General features: G+C 36.4%; 1 protein-coding gene across 1 annotated transcript in view; it reads right to left on the bottom strand.

Moving 5' to 3' along the window:
• Positions 1–22,179, bottom strand: part of ZNF292 (zinc finger protein 292) — a 75,019-nt gene that overhangs the window by 32,547 nt on the left and 20,293 nt on the right. The window contains exons 2-4 of the mRNA XM_007528714.3: positions 13,585–13,739; positions 13,265–13,343; positions 10,683–10,818 (exon numbers count right to left, since the gene is read on the bottom strand). Coding sequence (XP_007528776.2) covers positions 10,683–10,818; positions 13,265–13,343; positions 13,585–13,739 — 370 coding nt within the window. The remainder of the gene's footprint in view (positions 1–10,682; positions 10,819–13,264; positions 13,344–13,584; positions 13,740–22,179) is intronic.

The raw sequence follows: 22,179 nt of genomic DNA on the forward strand, positions 1-22,179 counted from the left end.
GGGAAGTCGCTTCACAAGCGGTGAGGCAGGTCTGCAGGTGTCTATCTTTCTCTCCCCCTCTGTCTTCCCCTCCTCTCTCCATTTCTCTCTGTCCCATCCAACAATAATGACATCAATAACAACAATAACTACAACAATAAAAACAAGGGCAACAAAAGGGAATAAATAAATGCTTTGAAAAAAATTTAAAAAAAGAAATCTACAGCTTCAATACAATGTTATTAAAATTGAACAGAAATGTTCAAACAAGAACTGTCAATAAACTTAAATAGGCTGCACAATGATTTTTTGCATTTTTCTATATATTAATAGATAACACTCACACAGAGAGAGAGAGAGAAGAGAGAGACAGGAGAGAGAATAAAAACAAATGCAGCAGATCTGTTCTATTCACCTGGAAAGTATTCGTTACTACTTGTTCTCTCCCCTCACCTGTTCTCCCTTTAGTATAGATTACATCTTATGAGTGCTAGTTATCTAGTAAACCAGGCAGCATGTCCATTTTAGAATACAAAGTTTATTACAGAAACATAGATTTATTTTCTTATAAAACTCTGAAGGCCTTATAAGTATTATGGAAAGGCTTGAGTTTTAGAAATTTCCTTTGAAATACAGCTCTAGGGAAAAAATACTACTCCAAGGTTTAAGATATAAGGCAGGACTAGTGAGCTGATAAAAAAATCATATATGCAATTGCAAATGATCCTAATATAGAAATAGGAAGGCCAGTGAAGCAGGACTATTGCACATTAGACAGGTATAAACCTGAAAGTCATAAAATGAATTAAGAATCCTGTCTTGAAATTGTACTGAAAAATATGCAACTACTGAAGAGCCTGGACAGACTCTTTTTTAAAAAGACATATGGTCTCCTCAGCTCCAGCACACAGCTACCAAGTTGGCATCATGCTACCATGATGCCAAACTGACTTCCCCAGACACAGGACCTCACCAATGTACCCTGGACCCTCATCTCTATAAAGCCCTGCCCCACTATGGAAAGACAGAGACAGGCTGGGAGTATGGTTCAACCTGCCAATGCCCATATTCAGCGGAGAAGCAATTACAGAAGCCAGACCTTCCACCTTTGGCACTCCATAATGATCCTGCGTCCATGCTCCAAGAAAGATAAAGAATAGGAAAGCTTTCAAGGGAGGGGATGGGATACGGAACTCTGGTAGTGGAAACTGTGGAACTGTACCCTTCTTATCCTACGGCCTTGTCAGTATTTTTTATAAATAAATTAAAAAAAAAAGACATATGGTCTAACAATTACATTCTCAGTAACTGAAATACCTCAAAAATGAATCACAGCCCTAAATGTAAAACTAAAAATCTATAGATATGACAAGTTTTTAGATGAGAAACAAAAATTATGATCCAAGAAACAACAAAAAAAATAAGTTAGTTCTTCTTATGTTCTGTAAAAGATATCATTAAGAATAAGGACAAACAAGATGTAGGAAGTTGGAGACAGTGGTGCACCAAGTAGAGTGCACACATTACCATGAACAAAAACCAGGGATCAAAGGTCACAGTACTGCAGGAGGAAAGCTTCATGAACAACCGATCAGTGTTGCAAATGTCTAACCACTCTCTGTCTATATCAAATCAAAAAGAAAAAAAGCGAATGCAAGGAGTGGTCAATTTGTTGTACAGGCACCAAAACTGAGCAATAGCTCTGGTGGCAAAAGGAAAAAAAGAGACAAGAGAAAAGAACAAGCCATAGAATGAAAAAACACATCTGCACTTCTTGTATCTAGTAAAGAATCTGTATTCAAAGTAAATGGGGCTGGAGATGCATTTTACCATAAAATGTAACATACAAAAACTATTAAAATTTAACAACTAAGAAATGGGTAAAATGGAGCCAGATGGTGGTACACAAGGTTTAGTGTTGTACAATTTACCATAAGCCAAGGACCTAGGTTTGAATCCCTGTCCCCTACCTGCAGGGGGGGGAAGTTTCACAAGTGGTGAAGTAGATCTGTATCACTTTCACCTCCTCCCCTCTCAATTTCCCTCTGTCCTATCTATTATAATAAAAGTAGATGAGGAAAAAAGAAAAGAAGTGAAGAAAAAGAAAAATAATGGCTGCTGGGAGCCATGAATTCACCCCCACTGATAACCCTGGTGGCAAAAATAAACAAATAAATGAAATAAGTAAGAATCTAAATGGCTGTCTCACCATAGATAAAGACAGTCAGTATGCATATGCAAAGACACAGTATCATTTGTCATTACATAAATGCAAATTAAACCAATAATGTACTATCTAACTAGAATGGCTAATATTCCAAAATCAAACTAGAAATTTCTGGTGAGAGTGAAAAAAATCAACAGGTATTCTTACTCAGTGTTGATGGGAATGCAGAATGGTACAGCAACTGTAGAAGACAGGTTGGTAGTTTCTTATAAAGCAAAACATATGGTCTAACAATTATATTCTCAGTTACACATAAAATTGATGTAAAAACTTGTGTCACGTAAAAATGTGCATGAAAATAATTACAGTAACTATTCACAAACACCCAAAACTGGCGGCAAATGTAGGTCCTTTAACAAATGAATGAACAAATTGGTACCTTTATAAGATGATGTAAATGTATTATATTTTTATACAGTAATAAAGACAGGAGTTATCAAACCATACAAGGACAGAGATGGATGCTTAACGCATGCTGATAAGTGAAAAAAGTCTAAGAGGCTAAACTATATGATATAAAAGTATTTGCCTTTATAAGGCAAAAAGTGAAAAAAGTCTAAGAGGCTAAACTATATGATATAAAAGTATTTGCCTTTATAAGGCAAAACGAGGGAGTAAAGAGCTCAGCAATTGCCAAGGTGTCAAGGAGAGTGTTGGACAGGTGAAACACTGCTGATTTTTTAAAGTCAGTGGAATCATGTTGAGTTTAACTTTCTACCTATAAAATGTGGGCTGTGTGAAATAATTTCCTTCTGAAGATTACAGATGGAAAAAAGAGGGAAGAAAGTACCAGTACAGTGGGAAAATATGACAAAACACACTACCTCAGACTAGTGATCAAGGTTAATATCATCAGTGACAGTCATACTGACATATTTATTTTATTTTTTAAGTTATTTATTTATTCCCTTTTGTTGCCCTTGTTATTTTATTGTAGTTATTATTGTTGTCGTTGTTGGCTAGGACAGAGAGAAATGGAGGAGGGGAAGACAGAAAGGAGAGAGAGGTAAGACACCAGCAGACCTGCTTTACCCCCTGTGAAGTGACTCCCCAGCAGGTGGGGAGCCGGGGACTCGAACCAGGATCCTTACGCTGGTCCTTGTGCTTTGCGCTACCTGAGCTTAACCTGCTGCACTATCGCCCGACTCCCCATATTTACTTTTTTATATGATGACAATGACACTACCTCTATGATCATCCTCCTCAAATCCATAAACCCAGTTCTAATCATAAGAACAAGATCAGACAAATCCCAATTGAGGGACATTCTACTTTAAAATACCTGACCAGTACTCCTCAAAACTGTCACGGTCATCAAAAACAAGGAAAGTCTGAATAACTGTCACAGCCAAGAGGAGCCTAAGGAGCCATGACGACTAAATGTAATGTAGTATCCTGGATGGAATCCTGAAACAGAAAAAGGACATTAGATAAAAACTATGGAAGTCTAAATAAAATGTGGACTTTAGATAGTAACAAAGTAGCATCAATATTGATCTATATATTGTGATAAATATCTCATACTAATGTAAGACAGTAGTAGAAAAAATGGGTTGTGGGGTGTGTGAGAACTCTTTGCACTGTTTCTGCAAATCTGAGATTTATAATTTACTTAAAAAACAATAAATAGGTATTGGGAGGTGGCTGAGAAAGTAAAGCACATGCCTTACTAAGTGAGTCACCCAGCACAAGTAAACACCAAGAATAGCACCAGGGGAACTCAATGGATGGTGGAGTAGCACTTTGATGTCTCTTCTTCCCCCCACAAAGATAATAAAAATGAGGGGTAAGAGGTGACAAAATAGCTCATTTAGATAGTGCATCTGTTTTGTAATGTGCACATCCCAACTTCAAATCTGGCCCCTACTGCACTGAAGAAGCTGTGGTGCCGACATCAGCCCTGGTAAACACCAAAAGAAAAAAAAGGGGTGGGGTGTGGGACCACTCAGTAGCAATGCATATATACGAAGCCCTGGGCCCATTCTCCAGCATTATACATATAAAAAAATAATAATTTAAAAGGTGAGACAAACTATTAAATAGTATTACTTACTAAAACTCTAAGTATTACTTACTAAAACTCTAGCCTAATATTTGTTAATGGTATTTCATCAAATTCTCATAGAAAAAATGGAAAATCATGGAATGCACATAAAAATAAATGCATTTAATAAACCATCCATAATAAAAAGTTACTGATTAAAAGTTATGATGGATAAGTATCCTAGATGTGAGGTTCTTGGACATGACTTTTTTTGTACTTACTATCAAGGATGTGAATTCTATAAGGTCTGTTAGAGTAAAGACAGCCAGGACAAAAAAAGCCTAAAATAACAATCAGGAATTAGGGGCTTGAAAGATAGCTTAGCCAGTTAATAGCTTGCCATATGCAGTCTATGTTCAATTCCCAGCACCACATGGGAGGTACTTTGACACCAGAGGCATCTTGAATGCTATAGTGTCCTCTTCCTCTGTCTATATATTTATCTCTGTGTTTTACCTGAGCAAAATATGACCCCAACCACTAAGGTCCATACTCAGCAAAACAAACAGGAATTAAAAGGTACAAAGCAAGTTGAAGAGACAGAACAGATCCAGTAAAATTACAAAGGTGGAGGAGGAGAAGAAAAAGTTAAGTATAGAAATGTGGATAGTTTAAGAGACATTTATTTTTTAAATGTGTATGATTATAGTGATCTCAAAGTGATATGAAAATGTGTCTGGCTTGGCAGGTAAATGTTATTTAAGTCATAGACTCTTAAGTATAAATTTAGGATGAGAAAGTTGAGAATGTCATTGATCTCAAAACTGGTCACATTTCAGGTGCACATTAAGTTATGTGGATTGGTTAAGCATTAAAAAGGACAATAAATAATATACACTGCAGAACCTGGAGTCATCATTTAAAATCATGCACAGGAAAGCCTTGTTAGGCTAAAGAAGAAAAAACAGCTACTTAGGGAACATGACAATAATCTTCAAATACCTCACTTGCTACAATGTGAGAAGGACTTACTATATTTAAGTACAGTTTTAGATTAGATTCAAAATATGCAAACTCCAAGAACATAGTTTCATGATTTCCACAACAAAGATTGTCTACGAATAGATGTAGCTACCATTCTCTATAAGCAAAGGCCAATTTACTTATCAGCAAGATTATAGAAAAGATTTTAAGCTATCAGGGGAGGTGATGGGATACAGAGTTCTGGTGGTGGTAACTGTGCCAAGTTGTACCCCTCTTATCCTATGGTTTAGTCAATGTTTTCTTTTTATAAATAAAAAAAATATGAACATTCAAAGCTGTATTACAAGGCAGAGATTATGACTCAAGAATAGTAAACAGATGTCCAAGTCTAAATTTCCTAGGCTATTTAAAGGTCATCTATTTGTCTTGTGTTTATCTAGTTACTATCTTTATCTAGAATGTTGGAAGCAACATTTAATTAAATATAAAGCAATCCCCACACCTATGGACATCTAATCTTTGTGAAGGGGGCCCAAAGCATTAAATGGAAGAAGGAGACTCTCTTCAATAAATGGTGCTGGGAAAACTGGGCTGTAAAATGCAGAAGAATGAAACTGAACCACTTTATCTTGCCAGAAACAAAAATCAACTCCAAATGGATCAAAGACCTGGATGTTAGACCAGAAACAATCAAATACTTAGAGGAAAACACAGGTGGAACACTTTCCCACCTACATCTCAAGGACATCTTTGATGAAACAAACCCAATTGCAAGAAAGACTAAAGCAGAAACAAACCAATGGGATTACATCAAATTGAAAAGCTTCTGCACATCCAAAGAAACTATTAAATAAACAACGAGACCCCTTACAGAATGGGAGAAGATCTTCACATGCCATACATCAGACAAGAAACTAATCACCAAAATATACAAAGAGTTCAGCAAACTTAGCACCAAAAAAGCAAATGACCCCATCCAAAAATGGGCAGAGGATATGAACAAAACATTCACCTTAGAGGAGATCCAAAAGGCTAACAAACATAGGAAAAACTGCTCTAGGTCACTGATTGTCAGAGAAATGCAAATTAAGACAACATTGAGATACCACCTGACTCTTGTAAGAATGTCATACATCAAAAAGGACAGCAGCAACAAATGCTGGAGAGGTTGTGGGGACAGAGGAACCCTTTTACATTGCTGGTGGGAATGTAAATTGGTCCAACCTCTGTGGAGAGCTGCCTGGAAAACTCTCAGAAGGCTAGACATGGACCTTCCATATGATCCAGTAATTCCTCTCCTGGGGTTATACCCCAAGGACTCCATAACACTCAACCAAAAAGAGGTGTGTACTCCTATGTTCATAGCAGCACAATTCATAATAGCTAAAACCTGGAAGCAACCCAAGTACTCAACAACAGATGAGTGGCTGAGAAAGCTGTGGTATATATACACAATGGAATACTATGCAGCTATCAAGAACAATGAACCCACCTTCTCTGACCCATCTTGGACAGAGCTAGAAGGAATTATGTTAAGTGAGCTAAGTCAGAAAGATAAAGATGAGTCTGGGATGATCCCACTCATCAACAGAAGTTGAGAAAGAAGATCTGAAAGGGAAACTAAAAGCAGGATCTGACTAAATTGAAAGTAGGGCACCAAAGTAAAAACCCTGTGGTGAAGGGGAGGGTGGACATGAGGCTTCCTGGGTCGGTGGGGGGTGGGTGTGGGTGGGATGGGACACAGTCTTTTGGTGGTGGGAATGGTGTTTATGTACACTCCTAGTAAAGTGTAGTCATATAAATCACTAGTTAATTAATATGAGAGGGGAAAAATTCATGGTATGTCTCGAAGTTTTTCAAAACACAGACTGAGTCTTCTTAATATATAGGCTGTGTATTTGATATGCGGACTCTCTCAAAAGCCTAGACCAAGTAGATCAGAGGCAACCAGTGGCACAGCTATTTACAAGATAGTGGGTACTATACAGCAAACCCTAACAAAAGGACTTTTCAAAGTTAACCCAATTACCAAATAATGTGATGATAATATTAACTATCCATTGTCTTTTTGAACCCTAAGACAACAGGAACCTCACATCTCCACTATAGAGCCCATATTTCTCCCAGTCTTGGAACCTTAGGATAGGGCCCACTTTCCCACATGCCTCTCCCAATCCATATCAACTAAGATTGCATCTGCTGATCGCAACTTAATCAAAGCAATGATTGCCACCTCAACATGCTTCAGCTCAGACTGTGTCCAGAGACTTCACGTGTGGAATGACAACCCTTCAGCTTCATTACTCAGGTGAGACCTTTCCTTTCATAGCATTCTCTAATTCCATCCCAGGTGGATCACTTTCTATCAGTCCCAAAACCTAGATATACACCAGGTTCTGTGAGAGAGAGCATATGTTCACATGTATCCATAAACAAGTACAAAATATAAACCTGAAAGCAGAAGTACACTAGAGTCTGAAGTGAGTACACCCCCAACACTTCCTCTCCACTCTTCCAAGCTTTGGGTCCATGATTGCTCAACAATTTGTTTGGCTTTGTATGTTAACTCTTTTTTCAGCCACCAGGTTCCAGATGCCATCAGGATGCCGGCCAGGCTTCCCTGGACTGAAGACCCCACCAATGTGTCCTGGAGCTCCGCTTCCCCAGAGACCCACCCTAATAGGGAAAGAAAGAGGCAGACTGGGAGTATGGACCAACCAGTCAACGCCCATGTTCAGCGGGGAAGCAACTACAGAAGCCAGACCTTCCACCTTCTGCAACCCACAATGACCCTGGGTCCATGCTCCCAGAGGGACAGAGAACAGGAAAGCTATCAGGGGAGGGGAGGGGATATGGAGATTGGGTGGTGGGAATTGTGTGGAGTTGTACCCCTTCTACCCTATGGTTTTGTTAATTTATCCTTTCTTAAATAAAAAATAAATTAAAATGAAAATAAACAAATAAATATAAAGCAAAAAGAATAATTATAAAACCTGCTATAGGATAGGTTAAGTTAAACTAAGGGGATGCATACATACTATAAAAAAATGAAAGTTCCTAAGTCATTTGAACTATCAAATTTGAAGATTCAGATGTAAGAGCAAAAATGTCAACTCATTAAACTTTTTTAAAAAGATTTTAAAAATTGTTTTATTTACTTATTTATTAGAGGATAGAGACAAAGAAATTGAGAGGGGAAGGGGATACAGAGAAGGGGAGAGAGAAAGAAAGAAAGTGAGAGAGAGAAAGTGAGAGAGAGGGAGAGAGAGAGAGAGAGAGAGAGAGATCTGCAGCACTGCTTCACCACTCATGAAGCTTTCCCCCTGCAGGCGGGGACTGGGGCTTGAACCTGCATCCTTGTGCACTGTAGTATGTGTGCTTAACCTTTGTGCGCCACCACCTGGCCCCTCCTTAAACTTTTTAAACATATATAAGTGTATACCTCTAATTCATGTGATTCTTCATAAAACAATTCCCACCAAAGGAACATCTTAACAGAGGACCTCTTAAAGATAGGGTAGTAAATTCAACCACTTATAATCTCTCTAGTTGCTTCATATGATGCATTAATGTCTATCTATTGACCATCCAACTACTATTATAGAAATGCCTCTTAACTGCATAGTTCAAATTATTCCTGGCTTGTCAGCTAAAGGTCAAGAAAAAAGCAAAGCAGGAAGAAACTATTTAGCACAGTCAAACAGTAGGGAAACTGAGCACATTTAAAAATTAAATTTTATGGCAGAGAAATAACCCATCCAATAAAGTACACGCCCTACTATGTTCATGGCCCTTTATCTGTTTGAGCCCCAGCAACACACGAACTGCATGGATGGTGGACCAGTATTGTGCTGAATCTCTCACTTCTTTGCAGAGCATAACAAAGCAGAAAAGGAATAGAACAGAATAGTGGGCAAGGGAGGTCACTCAGCTATATCGCATATGTATAAAACAGACCTTAAGTTCATGCCTTGTGTTGCATAAAAAATAGTAATATAATTTTAAAATTTAAAAAATGAATGTTGCAAAGGTAAAGTTTCATTTTCTTGCTTTAGTGTGAATTCAGTTAAAAAAAAACCAAAAACTAAGAATAAAAATTTTCCAGAAACTGACAACAGAAAAAGGAAGTTACTCCCTCGGTATAATTTTACTGTATTATCAATGTATTACATACAACATTCCCAAAAGTTGAGAAGACTAGAAGTAGAATATTTTTAATTATCTTCTTCTTTTAAAATATTTTTATTTAGAGAGAGAGATGCCAAAGCACTGCTCAGCTTTGGCTTATGGTAGTGCTATAGACTGAATCTGGACCTCAGAGCCTCATGCACAGAAGTCTTTTGCAGAATCACTACACTATCTCCCCAACTCTAAAAAATAGAATGTGATACTAGGAATAATCAGTTACACTGATAAGCCAGGAAGAAAAAAAAAAAAAAAAGTCTGCAAAACCCCCAAGGATTCTCAACATTTAAATATCGTAATATTTTAAATGAAAAACTACTTTCCATTTTCCCTAAGGCAAGGCACTAAAGCTTATCAGTAGGTATCCACTGAGGAAGTAGGTAATAAAAACAAACCTATGAAAAACTAAGAAACAGACAACACTGCTAGAATAATCATGAAAGTAAGGGGAGGGAGGGAAGACAGTCAAGAAAGATTGGACAAAGGAGAGTAGGTTCTAAAGAGAAGTTTAGAGTTTGGCTGGGAAGTCTTGGTAAAAGTACCGGAAGAATTTACAAACAACAGGCCTAACACAATTCCTTCTCAAGATTATTATAATCCAGGCTCACACAGCAAAATACCTAGAGTTTGCCATCAATCAACAAGAAAAGCAGCAATATACAGAGGAAAAAAACATGTTTACTTCTAGTTAAATAACTTGGAAAAGGTTAAGGTAAAGCTGGCCACTGTACTAACAAATCACAAGAAAAGTAACTAGACAAAGTTATGCCATTCCCCTTTATAGTACACATGCTTTTAAAATTCTGAACATTAACTGTTACATGTATTTGTGATTTAACTGTATCCTTCCAGTGGAAGAGCCAACATTTTGAGCTTATCTAGACTCATATAATGCCAACAAAGCAGGATAAAATGAAGCAGAACAACAAGCTGTTTTAGAATGAGTACTATGTGAGAGTTCTGGCATTGATTTCTTACTCTTTTAACGGAAAATCATCTAGTTAACCTATTTCTACTCCCCCATCTGTCAAACAAGCTATCAAATATTATATTGCCACCCATCAGGATATTGCAGAGGAAATCCTCTGTTGTAAAGATGTTGGGGGGGAAAAGTTAAGTTTCTCTAAATGTTAAGGCTGTGTCATCTTATAAATACATCTGCCCCCAAATGAAATAAAGGTGAAGGGCCTTATGCATTTCAGATACAATTTAATTAATGGTCCTTCTTTGACACATCTTCAGATAAATTACATTAAAACAATTTTAAATATTTTTTTCTAGTTTAATGATTTTTTTTTCTCTCTCTCTCTCTAGAAAATTTACCTTTATCCTTATCCAATGGTTCCTGGGAAAGAATAGTGCACAGTACCGGGTTTTTCCACACCCCAGTCTCTTGAGCTAGAGTAGCTAAAAAATGCAATTCACAGCTGCCATTCTCCATCAGCTTTTCATGAGCTACCTATAAATATTAAACAAACATCCAAAGAATTACAACATATTTTTAAAAGCAAGTTTATCAGGCTTAAATTATAATACTAATTTTAAAAAAATGCTTTCATTTTAAAATTTTCATGTCACATTACAAAATGCTAAAATACTTTAACCTAGATAAATCTCAAGGGTGAGAACTGAATTTAACTAAATACAGTGTAGTAATAGGAATGAGTCCACCTAATTTTCCCCTAAATCTAAACCATGAACAAACTTACTTCACATGGAGTTGTCAAAATATTTGTAACATACGACTTTACACATTTATAGCTTGTGTTATTAAAAAAGACATATTGTTGGGAGTCGGGCTGTAGCGCAGCGGGTTAAACGCAGGTGGCGCTAAGCACAAGGACCCGCATAAGGATCCTGGTTCAAGCCCTGGCTCCCCACCTGCAGGGGTGTCGCTTCACAAGCGGTGAAACAGGTCTGCAGGTGTCTATCTTTCTCTCCCTCTATCTTCCCCCTCCCCTCTCCATTTCTCTCTGTCCTATCCAACAACAATGACAACAATAATAACTACAACAATAAAACAACAAGGGCAACAAAAGGGAATAAATAAATAAAAATAAATATTAAAAAAAGACATATTGCCACTCAGCCTCAATTATTAATAAATGACCGGTTTGCATCAAAGCACAAGGTTCAACTCAATACATATTCTGATAAAAGGAACTTGTGAAAACTAAGTCAATATTTTTCATTGATTCTTTACATAGGATTGACAACATCCTACTTAAGCTGACATTGAATTCTATTAACTAGTTGTGCCCAACTGTTCAAACTAGCATGTTCTTCAGGTCACCAAAGACAAATAATCTTCCTTTAATGCAATAAATTTCTATTGAAGATTTATATGAACAAAGTACTAAGGAAGAGAGCAATGAATGCCTGTATTCATGAGGTTTAGTAAATAAATATTAAATAGTTAATTAAAATACAGGAAAAAATGAAACAAATGCTGTTCGGCAGGTATAAACTAACACTGAGGAAGTTATAAAATGAGATCAAAGTGTTATGGAAACTTTTAATGCTACATTCTATGTTCACACACAAAAAAACGGCTCTCTAAACTCTTCAAAATCTCTCCAATGCAACAAGTTCTTTGAACAGTTGTGAAAACTACCAAAGGTATTTGAATTACTTATTCCTGCCTTATTAGACAAATGAAAAAGTATCAACTAGTGCTATTGTTTTGAAAAGGAAAAATTTTAAGTTTATTTTATGTAGATAAATAAGTAGTATGAAGTATATTAATAAAAATTAATACTGTGTTAATTAGTGTTTGTGCATTTCACTGCTAAAAGACTGCAAAGTTATGAAATAGTTATTTAACTTAAAAATTTAAATTTTAAATAAGTACTTGCTGGAGAAAAAAATTCTAAGACACACATTACTAGTATGCTAAAGCAAAAATAGCATATTTAAAAGTTGCAATGTGAGAAACAGGACAAGACATCTTTATTTTAACAAATAGTTACTATGTGTCCTAGTAATCCTAGGATATTAAGCAATGAATCCTAGACAAAAGTGTTACCCTTGAAGAACTCTGCACTCAATGTAGAGCTTAATATTTAGTAACAAGAAAGTTGACCTAACTACAACTTACTTACAAGCTTCTAAAATTTGATATTAACCCTCTTAACCTATCTCCTACAGAAAAACATAAGGCCAAAAAATGTTTAAGGACTCTGACTAGAGAAATAGAAACCATTATATTTTATAAAAACTAGTTACTAGGAATTTTCTTTACAATTTGTCAATTAATCAAAATTTACTTAAGAAGCTAATATATTCAGCACAATCTAGTGTATAACACAGAAGTTAACATTCCTGAAAATATTTTAAACAAAACACTGCTAAACTGTGTACTACTTAAATAAGTAGAAATAAAAGCAGTATATGAGAGACAGAGTATATGGTTTCAGATACAGGAGAAAAAAAGCATAGGCTTTAAATTAAGAACCTTGCTTCAAATAACTGTGGTATTAGCTATATATGAACATTTGGGCAAATAAACATTAAAAATTTATGAGCCTCAGTTTCCTCACCTTTAAAATAAGATTTATCTACCATCACAAAATTTTTATTAGGATTAAAAGGAATGTTTTAAGATTCTTATTGCAGATTTTCAGTAACTAATTAAAATTATTTCTAAAGAGGGCATTTTCTTTTAGGGTCTTTCCTAACTACTCTGGCAAGTAGTTCTAATGATCTGATGTTATAAGTCAGTGCAACATTCAACTAATCTATCTAAATGTATATATTCATTTAACAGTCAATGAGCATCTAATATAGGCAAGACACTAGTGTTAGTAAGAGTAGCAATTAATGTTTAAAATTATTAGGTGCTTTAAAGTTTAACTAAAGAAATAAATGTATAAAACTATACTAAATCTAATAGGTAAAATTCTCACCTGCACCAGTGTCTGAAATTGCTCCCACTGTTTATCTGATAACTCAACAGGCAGACACAGTAAAAGTTCAACACAGCTTCTAAAAAAAAAAAGTTAATAACACAAATAATTACTACAATTCACAGTAAAACCAGTAACATAGTACATTCTATGTACTATGTTAACATAGTACATTCTATGTACTATGTTACATAGTACATCTAACATAGTACATTCCTCATAATGAATCATCTTAAAACTGAATGATCATAAAACTTAGGATATAAAGTTAAATGAAGGAATGATAAAGCTTATTTTTATTTACTAAAAGGTCTACTCACAATGCCAAGCGTTCCAGAACCAACGCTACATTTTCACATTCAGAGGTAAGGTATGGTCGAGCTTTAACATAACTTTGGATAGCCACTGTGTATACCTCCAATAAAGGTAAAGGATCTTCTGAGGTTTTCCATTTCTCTGCATATTCAAGCAGCGTCTGTTTTAGAGGGAATAATAAAAAGTACAAGATAAATCATAATATACAATTTTATTCTTCTGAGAAATTTATAAAAAATAACATTTTCATAAAAACAAAAAGCACCCCCACATCTATGGACATCTAATCTTTGATAAGGAGGCCCAAAGTATTAAATGGAAGAAGGAGGCTCTCTTCAATAAACGGTGCTGGGAAAACTGGGTTGAAACATGCAGACGAATGAAATTGAACCACCTTATCTCACCAGAAACCAAAATCAACTCCAAATGGATCAAGGACCTGGATGTCAGACCAGAAACTATCAAATACTTAGAGGAAAACATTGGTGGAACACTTTCCCACCTAAACCTCAGGACATCTTTGATGAAACAAACCCAAATGCAAGGAAGACTAAAGCAGAAACAAACCAGTGGGACTACATCAAATTGAAAAGCTTCTGCACAGCCAAAGAAACTATTAAACAAACAAAGAGACCCCTCACAGAATGGGAGAAGATCTTCACATGCCAAACATCAGACAAGAGACTAATCATCAAAATATACAAAGAGCTCAGCAAACTTAGCACCAAAAAAGTAAATGACCCCATCCAAAAATGGGCAGAGGATATGAACAAAACATTCACCTCAGAGGAGATCCAAAAGGCTAACATGCATATGAAAAACTGCTCCAGGTCACTGATTGTCAGAGAAATGCAAATAAAGACTACACTGAGATACTACCTCACTCCTGTGAGAATGGCAAACATCAAAAAGGACAGCAGCAACAAATGCTGGAGAGGCTGTGGGGACAGAGGAACTCTTCTGTACTGCTGGTGGGAATGTAAATTGGTCCAGCCTCTCTGGAGAGCAGTATGGAGAACTCTCACAAGGCTAGACATAGACCTTCCATATGACCCAGTAATTCCTCTCCTGGGGATATACCCCAAGGATTCCATAATGCCCAATCAAAAAGATATGTGTACAACTATGTTCATAGAAGCACAATTCATAATAGCTAAAACCTGGAAACAACCCAGGTGCCCAACAACAGATGAGTGGCTGAGAAAGCTGTGGTATATATACACAATGGGATACTATGCAGCTATCAAGAACAATGAACCCACCTTCTCTGACCCATCTTGGACAGAGCTAGAAGGAATTATGTTAAGTGAACTAAGTCAGAAAGATAAAGATGAGTATGGGATGATCCCACTCATCAACAGAAGCTGAGAAAGAAGATCTGAAAGGGACACTAAAAGCAGGGCACCAAAGTAAAAACCCTGTGGTGAGGGGGAGGGTGGACATTAGGCTTCCCCAGGTGGGGGTGGGGTGAGTGGGTGGAATGGGACACAGTCTTTTGGTGGTGGGAATGGTGTTTATGTACACTCCTATTAAAGTGTAGTCATATAAATCACTAATTAATATGAGAGGGGAAAAATTGATTGTATGTCTTGAACTTTTTAAACACAAACTAAGTCTTTTTAATACATAGGCTGAGTCTTTGATATGTGGACTCTCTCAAAAGCCTAGACCAGGAAGAACAGAAGCAACCGGTGGCACAGCTATATACAAGATGCTGGGTATTATACAGCAAATCCTAACAAAGGGACTTTTCAAAGTTAACCCAATTACCAAATAATGTGATGATAACAATAACTAACCATTGTCTTCTTGAACCCTAAGACAGCAGGAACCTCACATTTCCATTATCGAGCCTATTATTTCCCCCAGTCCTGGAACCTTAGGGTGGGGCACACTTTCCTGCATGCTTCTCTCAATTCATATCACATACTGACTACAAAGACAACTCCCTTCTCAAGTCCTTTTCCCCCCAAACCATTGCCAGACCCTTCCAGGAAACTTAGCTAAGTCCTTCTCTGGGAACTCAAAAGAAGATAGAAAGATACTAGCGTCCTTCCTTAGTGAAGAAACTATATAGGTTTACAATCAAGTTTTCAGTACTATACATTTAAGTATAGATACCCAAGCATTAGCAGGTGAGAGATCAAAATGTAAGGAGTGTAAAAAGGATATTGGTTTGGTGTTGTCCCGTAGTTGTCCACACCCCCCCGCACCCCCCGGCCTCTGGGACATTTGGTTTAGTCATCCATCACTAGTTCGCGCTTCTTTCTTCTCCCTGCCCCCTATCATATGTATTTCCTTGGTGGCTGACTCTTCCGGCGGAGGAGAGAGATGGAGGAGAGAACTGTGTTGTAATAAGAAGAGTTTGTTGTACCGGTCCCCGCTCGTCAATAAAGAAATACTGCTTCTCTGCTCAGCCATGAGTCCCCGGTCGTCTCTGTCTCCGGCCTGTGAAGCCAGCCCGACGAAAACAACAGGAGAGGATAGAAGGGTTGGGGTGGGAGTAATGAAGAAGGGAGAAGAAACAATGCAGTGAATCAGTAGTTTACAAACAAGCTGCATCCCTCCTGACACTATCTCAAGTAAACCTCAGATTTCGCCAATTACCAAGTTTACCTTAAATACTTGCATTGATGTAAAACAGCACTACTCTTAAAAAAATTGTGTGTGTGTGTGTGTGTGACTGATGAAGCTAAAAAGATTTAGAAGGGAAAAAAAAGCATGAGATGCCACAAATACAGCAAAATATAAACAATTAATGAATCTAGTGAGTGGTATACAGGTACTGTTTCGGAACTTTTCTGTAATTAAAAACAAACACATCCAGGGAAGTAGAAATACTGGGGGTGATTAGTGTAGTAGGTTGAATATCTCTTTTTCTTTTTCTTTATTTATAAAATGGAAATATTGACAAGTCTATAGGATAAGAGGGGTACATTTCCACACAGTTCCCACCCCCAGAGCTCCATATCCAATCCCCTATAAGTGGGTCCCTTATAAGACAGTTTTGGAGTACTTCTAATAGAGAACATTTTCCTGCTCTGTGACTTTTGACCAAATAAATGAGGCTGATATAATGGTAAACCAGCTTGAGGGTCTGTCTTTCACTCTTTAACAGCCTGTTGTTACCAAGAGGATGAAAGGTATATGTGATTCTCATTGCTCCAACTGAGACAAATCTGTTACTGGACAACTTTAACCAAACTCCTCCCAAACCACCAAACAGAAATGGGCAAAGGACAGAGACAACTAGCTGAATAGCAAATACAGTAAAAATCTGTGATAACTTTGGGGGTTTTAAAAAAGTCTTCGGTATATTGCACTGAAGTAAAAAAAAAAAAAGCTCTGGGGTGGGGAGGGGTGGGTTTGGGGGGGTGTTTCAGGTCCTGGAACATGATGGTGGAGGAGGACCTAAGTGGGGGGTTAAGAGTGTTATATGGAAAACTGACAAGTGTTACATGTGTACCAACTACTGTATTTTGCTGTCAACTGCAAACCATGAATCCCCCCAAATAAAGGGGGAAAAAAAATCCTACTATAGAACTAGTCAGGATGTTCTTCATCATCATCTCTTAAGTTGATCTTAGCATTTCTAGACTTGATTTATCTATCATTACATCATCTTCGGGGAGTGTTGTTTTTACATAATCTTTATTCATAACAGTGAGAATTCATAAGTTTTTTAATTGTGGTGGAATACAAGATAATTTCACAGTCTTAACTTCCACATAGTTTCAAAGTCTGATATGGTCTTCATAATTTGAGAATTTGTAGAGACTGAATGTTTATAGAGTTCAAAGTGGGAATTTAGGATCCAAATCTACCAATATCTCAATTTGAGTGATTACCTTCACACATGAGTGTGTGAGAGTGTGAATTATAGCTAATGCATAATTGAATTTCTTTGAAAATGTTGAATTGCTGCTAAGATAATTGCATAGTGAGCCATTTGCTAAGGACAGCATACTGAGAGTGTTGAGAAACAAGAGTATGTACTAGAACTATGTGGAAGTTAAGACTGAAATGAACTCACATAAACTATATTAAAGCGCTAATCTTATAAAACTTCTAGAAAAAAAAAAGCAGGAGGAAGCCTTAGTGATAGTAGGTTAGGTAAAGAATTTTAGATAAGACAAAAAACATGATCTACAAGAGACATGATAAACTGGGCTTCATCACAAGTAAGATTTTTGCACAAGATTCCATTAAGAAAAAAATGACACACACATTTAGTGCAAGAAATAAAATCCATATACAAAAACCAGTTGCCAAGCATCTGAAAGAACAATTAAGAAAGCAACCCTTCCCACAAATAGTATCGAAATGTCTAGGCATAAATTTAACCAAGGAGGAGGAAATCTATACACTGAAAACTAGATGACACTAAAGGACGGGCCTTTAATGGGCTGCACCCACTTCTATAGTGATGCATGTTCAGGAAAGACCTCTCCCAGCTCTTAGTCAGACATAGAACACGTTTCTCTGAGTTCTCCAGCACTGGCTATGCAACAAATACCAAGAACACACAAGAAAGAGACAGTTGCTTCAATAAATTGTGTAGGAAAAATTATATATTTACATGAAAAATAACTGGATCTTATACTACTCACAAAAATTACCTCACATGCTCTAAAATGTACTGAAAACTTAAATAAGACCTGGAATTGTAACACTACTTGGAAGAGAGCATCCAAAGAAAGCAATCAATGGAATAATGTTGTCTACTGAAAAACCATACTGCAGATAAGGGGATTAATACCCAAAATAATGAATTCATACAATCTAGTAGCAAAGAAGAAATATCTGATTTTCTACTCAGCTACTAAAAATGGTGATTTCACTTTCTTCACTTCATCTTAGATGGAGTTTGAAGGAATAATCTTTAGAAATGCAGGCATCAGAGGCCAGGTGGTGGTGCACCTGGTAAATGCACATTACAGTGCGTAAAGATCCAGGTTCAAGCCTCTAGTTCCCACCTGCAGGGGGAAAGCTTCAATAGTCATGAAACAGGGATGCAGGAGTCTTTCTGTCTCTCTCCCTCTCTATTTCCCCCTCCCCTCTCAATTTTTCTCTGTATCTACTGAATATTAAATAAATAAAAGTATTTTTAAAAAGTGGAGACATCACACTCTCAGGTCTTAAACCATATTATAAAGCCATCATCATCAAAACAGCCTTGTACTGGAGCAAAATAGATACACAGACTAGTGGAACAGAATTGAAAGCCCAGAAATAAACTCCCTATGGATACCTAATTTTTGATAAGGAGGCTCAAAATATTAAATGGAAGAAGGAGGCTCTCTTCAATAAATGGTGCTGGAAAAACTGGGTTGAAATGTGCAGAAGAATGACACTGAACTACTTTATCTCACCAGAAACAAAAGTTAACTTCAAATGGATCAAGTTAGACCAGAAACTATCAAATACTTAGAGGAAAATATTGGCGGAACACTCTTCCATCTAAACCTCAAGGACATCTTTGATGACACAAACCCAATTGTAAGGAAGACAAATCAACGGGACTTCATCAAATTGAAAAGCTTCTGTACAGCAAAAGAAACCATCACCCAAACAAAGAGACCCCTCACAGAATGAAAGATCTTCACATGCCATACATCAGACAAGAGGCTGATAACCAAAATATATAAAGAGCTCACCAAACTCAGCATCAAAAAAAGCAAATGATCCAACCCAAAAATGGGCAGCGGATATAAATATTCATTACCTAAGATAAAAACATCAGTAGTAATACTAGAGAAGCTGTGGGGACAAAGGAGCCCTTCTGCACTGCTGGTGATTCCGGAATGTAAATTGGTCCCAACCACTGTGGAGAGCAGTCTGGAGAACCCTCACAAGTCTGGAAATTGACCTTCCATATGACCCAGTAACTCCTGGGCTAGGGATATATCCTAAGGACACAATCACACCCATCCAAAATAATATATGTACACCTATGTTCATAGCAGCACAATTCATAAAAGCCAAAACCTGGAAGCAAACCAGGTGCCCAACAACAGATGAATGGCTGAGAAAGCGGTGGTATATATGCTCAATGGACTACTACTCAGCTATTAAGAATAAAAAGCCCACCTTCTCTGACTCATCTTGGATGGAGTTAGAAGGAATTATGTTAAGTGAGGTAAATCAGAAAGAGAAAGATGAGTATAAATTTCATAAAAAGAAATTGAGAAAGAAGAACAGACAGAGAAAAACAAAGTAGAATTTGACTGAGTTTGGAGTATTTCACCAAAGTAAAAAAACTCTAGGTGGGGGGAGTGGGTAGATTTTTAGCTTCACTGTAGGGGCGTGGGGACACTTTGGTGGTGGGAACGGTATTAACATACACTATTAATTTATAAGTCACTATTTAATCAATATGTGAGAAAAATATATAGTATATTATTGACTATAAACAACTAATCCCCCCAATACACACACACACACACACACACACACACACACACACACACACACACACACACACACACACACACCTACCTTTGGGCTGAGTAGAAAACAAAATGACTATATAAAAGACTTATGCCTGAGGTTCCATGATCCCAGATTCAATCCCCAGCACCACCATAAACCAGAACTGAGCTATATTCTGGTTTCTCTCTATTTTTTCTCATGAAAATAAGATAAATATAATATTGAATGTACATATATAATTTTAACTGTACCTCAATAAAGCTGAAATTTTTTCTAAAATTTTAAAATGAAAAGACATGGCACAGGTTTAGAGAAAAATGTTTGCAAATAATTTAATACGTATCCAATACATATAAAGAACTATTACAACTCTATAATAAAAAGGTAACACTAAAACTCAGGCAACTGCTATAAGTGGACAGCTCATCAAAGACAACAACAAATAGTTTTAAAAAATTAAAAAAAAAAAGGAAATGATGTATCACTTGTCACTGGGAAAATGTAAATTAATCACAGCTACCACAATATAAAATCCAAAGGCTCTAATGAAAAAGACAGCCAGTACCAAATTTTGGTGAAGACAGAAATCTAAACCATCACACATTGTTAGCAAAAATATAATATGATACAGAACTTTGGGGAAAGTAATCTGCCAGTTTTTTAGAAATGCAAAACTATCCAAACCAATAATTTAACACCTCATAATACTTCCAAGTCAAATATTAACATATTGGCAAAAAAGAAATGCATGTAAATATCCACAGCAATATGAATTTGGACCAAGTCAAATATCCATCAAATGGTTTGAATGGATAAATAAAAACTAACATACTCATATGGGTGTATAGTATTCAATAAAAAGTAAAATACTGGTAATTTTTAACCTATCCGATCAGAAAATTAACCAAACACCACTTTTAGAATACTGTGTAATGTACTGTACTATTCTTTCAAAGTATTCTAAATTCTGAATCATATCTATCTCAATAGTTTCAGATGATTAAGTGATTCAGAAGATTAATAACTTTTCTAAATTCATCTAACATACCTAAGTATTCTATATTTTATAACAACTTATATTAAGCAGCATGTTTCCAAAACTAAAAATTAATTCTTTTAATATATTATTTATTTATTTAAATTGGATAGGATGGAGAGAAATTGAGAGAGGAAGGGAAGACAGAGAAGGGGAGAGATAGACACCTCCAGATCTACTTCACCAACTGTGAAGCAACCCCCCAAGTGGGGAGCCAGGGCTCAAACTGAGATCTCCCCTTTTCCCAAAAAGCATTAATCACAGCTACAAGGAAACTGATACAAGTTTTTGAAACTCATATTGTCCGAAAATTACTTTTACCATAGCAGCCCTATAATCTAGAATCAAAGACAAAAACCAAAAAATTCTCAAAGTGTTCACCATTGCAAAACATGTCTAGAAGGAAAAAAAAAATCCTTACCTTCTTTATTCTCAGTCATAACAAAGTCACAAGGAGATACATTTCTCCCAGCAAAATGAAAAAAAAAAAATATATATATATAGTTTAATAAGAACAAGCAATGCTTACCAGTAAAGTCTTTGAATCTTTTTATAAAGTGTTACAGCTATCTGATTTAAAAGATGCTTCTACTATCTAGAAAACTAGTAGAATGAAGCCAATAAATAAATTACATTTCCATGAATTTATTAACAGCAGTCACCCTGCTCCCATCAAATGACTTCACTGGCACCAATAAATCAAATATCATAGGTAGATTACATATTAGAGTCCAATTTCTGGAAATGAGATTTATGTCATCAAAAATACTGAAGTTGACTGGCAGGGGAGATAGTAGTACAATGGTTATGCGAAAAGATTCTTATGCCTGAGGCTCTGAGGTCCAGAGTTCAATCCACCATAAGACAGAGCTGACCAGTGTTCTGCTTATAAATAACCACACTTCAATGTTATAAATAAAAAACTTACTTCAGTGTTAAGAAAACCTTAAACTCAACAGAGCTAATAAACTGGATGAAGATTTCAAAGCTATGGTCCTACAGATGTGCACTGAGTTGAGAAGATCTACAGAAACTCAGAGAAATAATAAAGGAAATTCTAGAAAAGAAATCTGTAACAGTGATCGCTCAAAAAGTATAGTGTCTGAGCTTAACACATACACACAACAACAAC

Source organism: Erinaceus europaeus, chromosome 13 (assembly GCF_950295315.1).
Source record: "Erinaceus europaeus chromosome 13, mEriEur2.1, whole genome shotgun sequence".
In the NCBI taxonomy this organism is placed as follows: Eukaryota; Metazoa; Chordata; class Mammalia; order Eulipotyphla; family Erinaceidae; genus Erinaceus; species Erinaceus europaeus.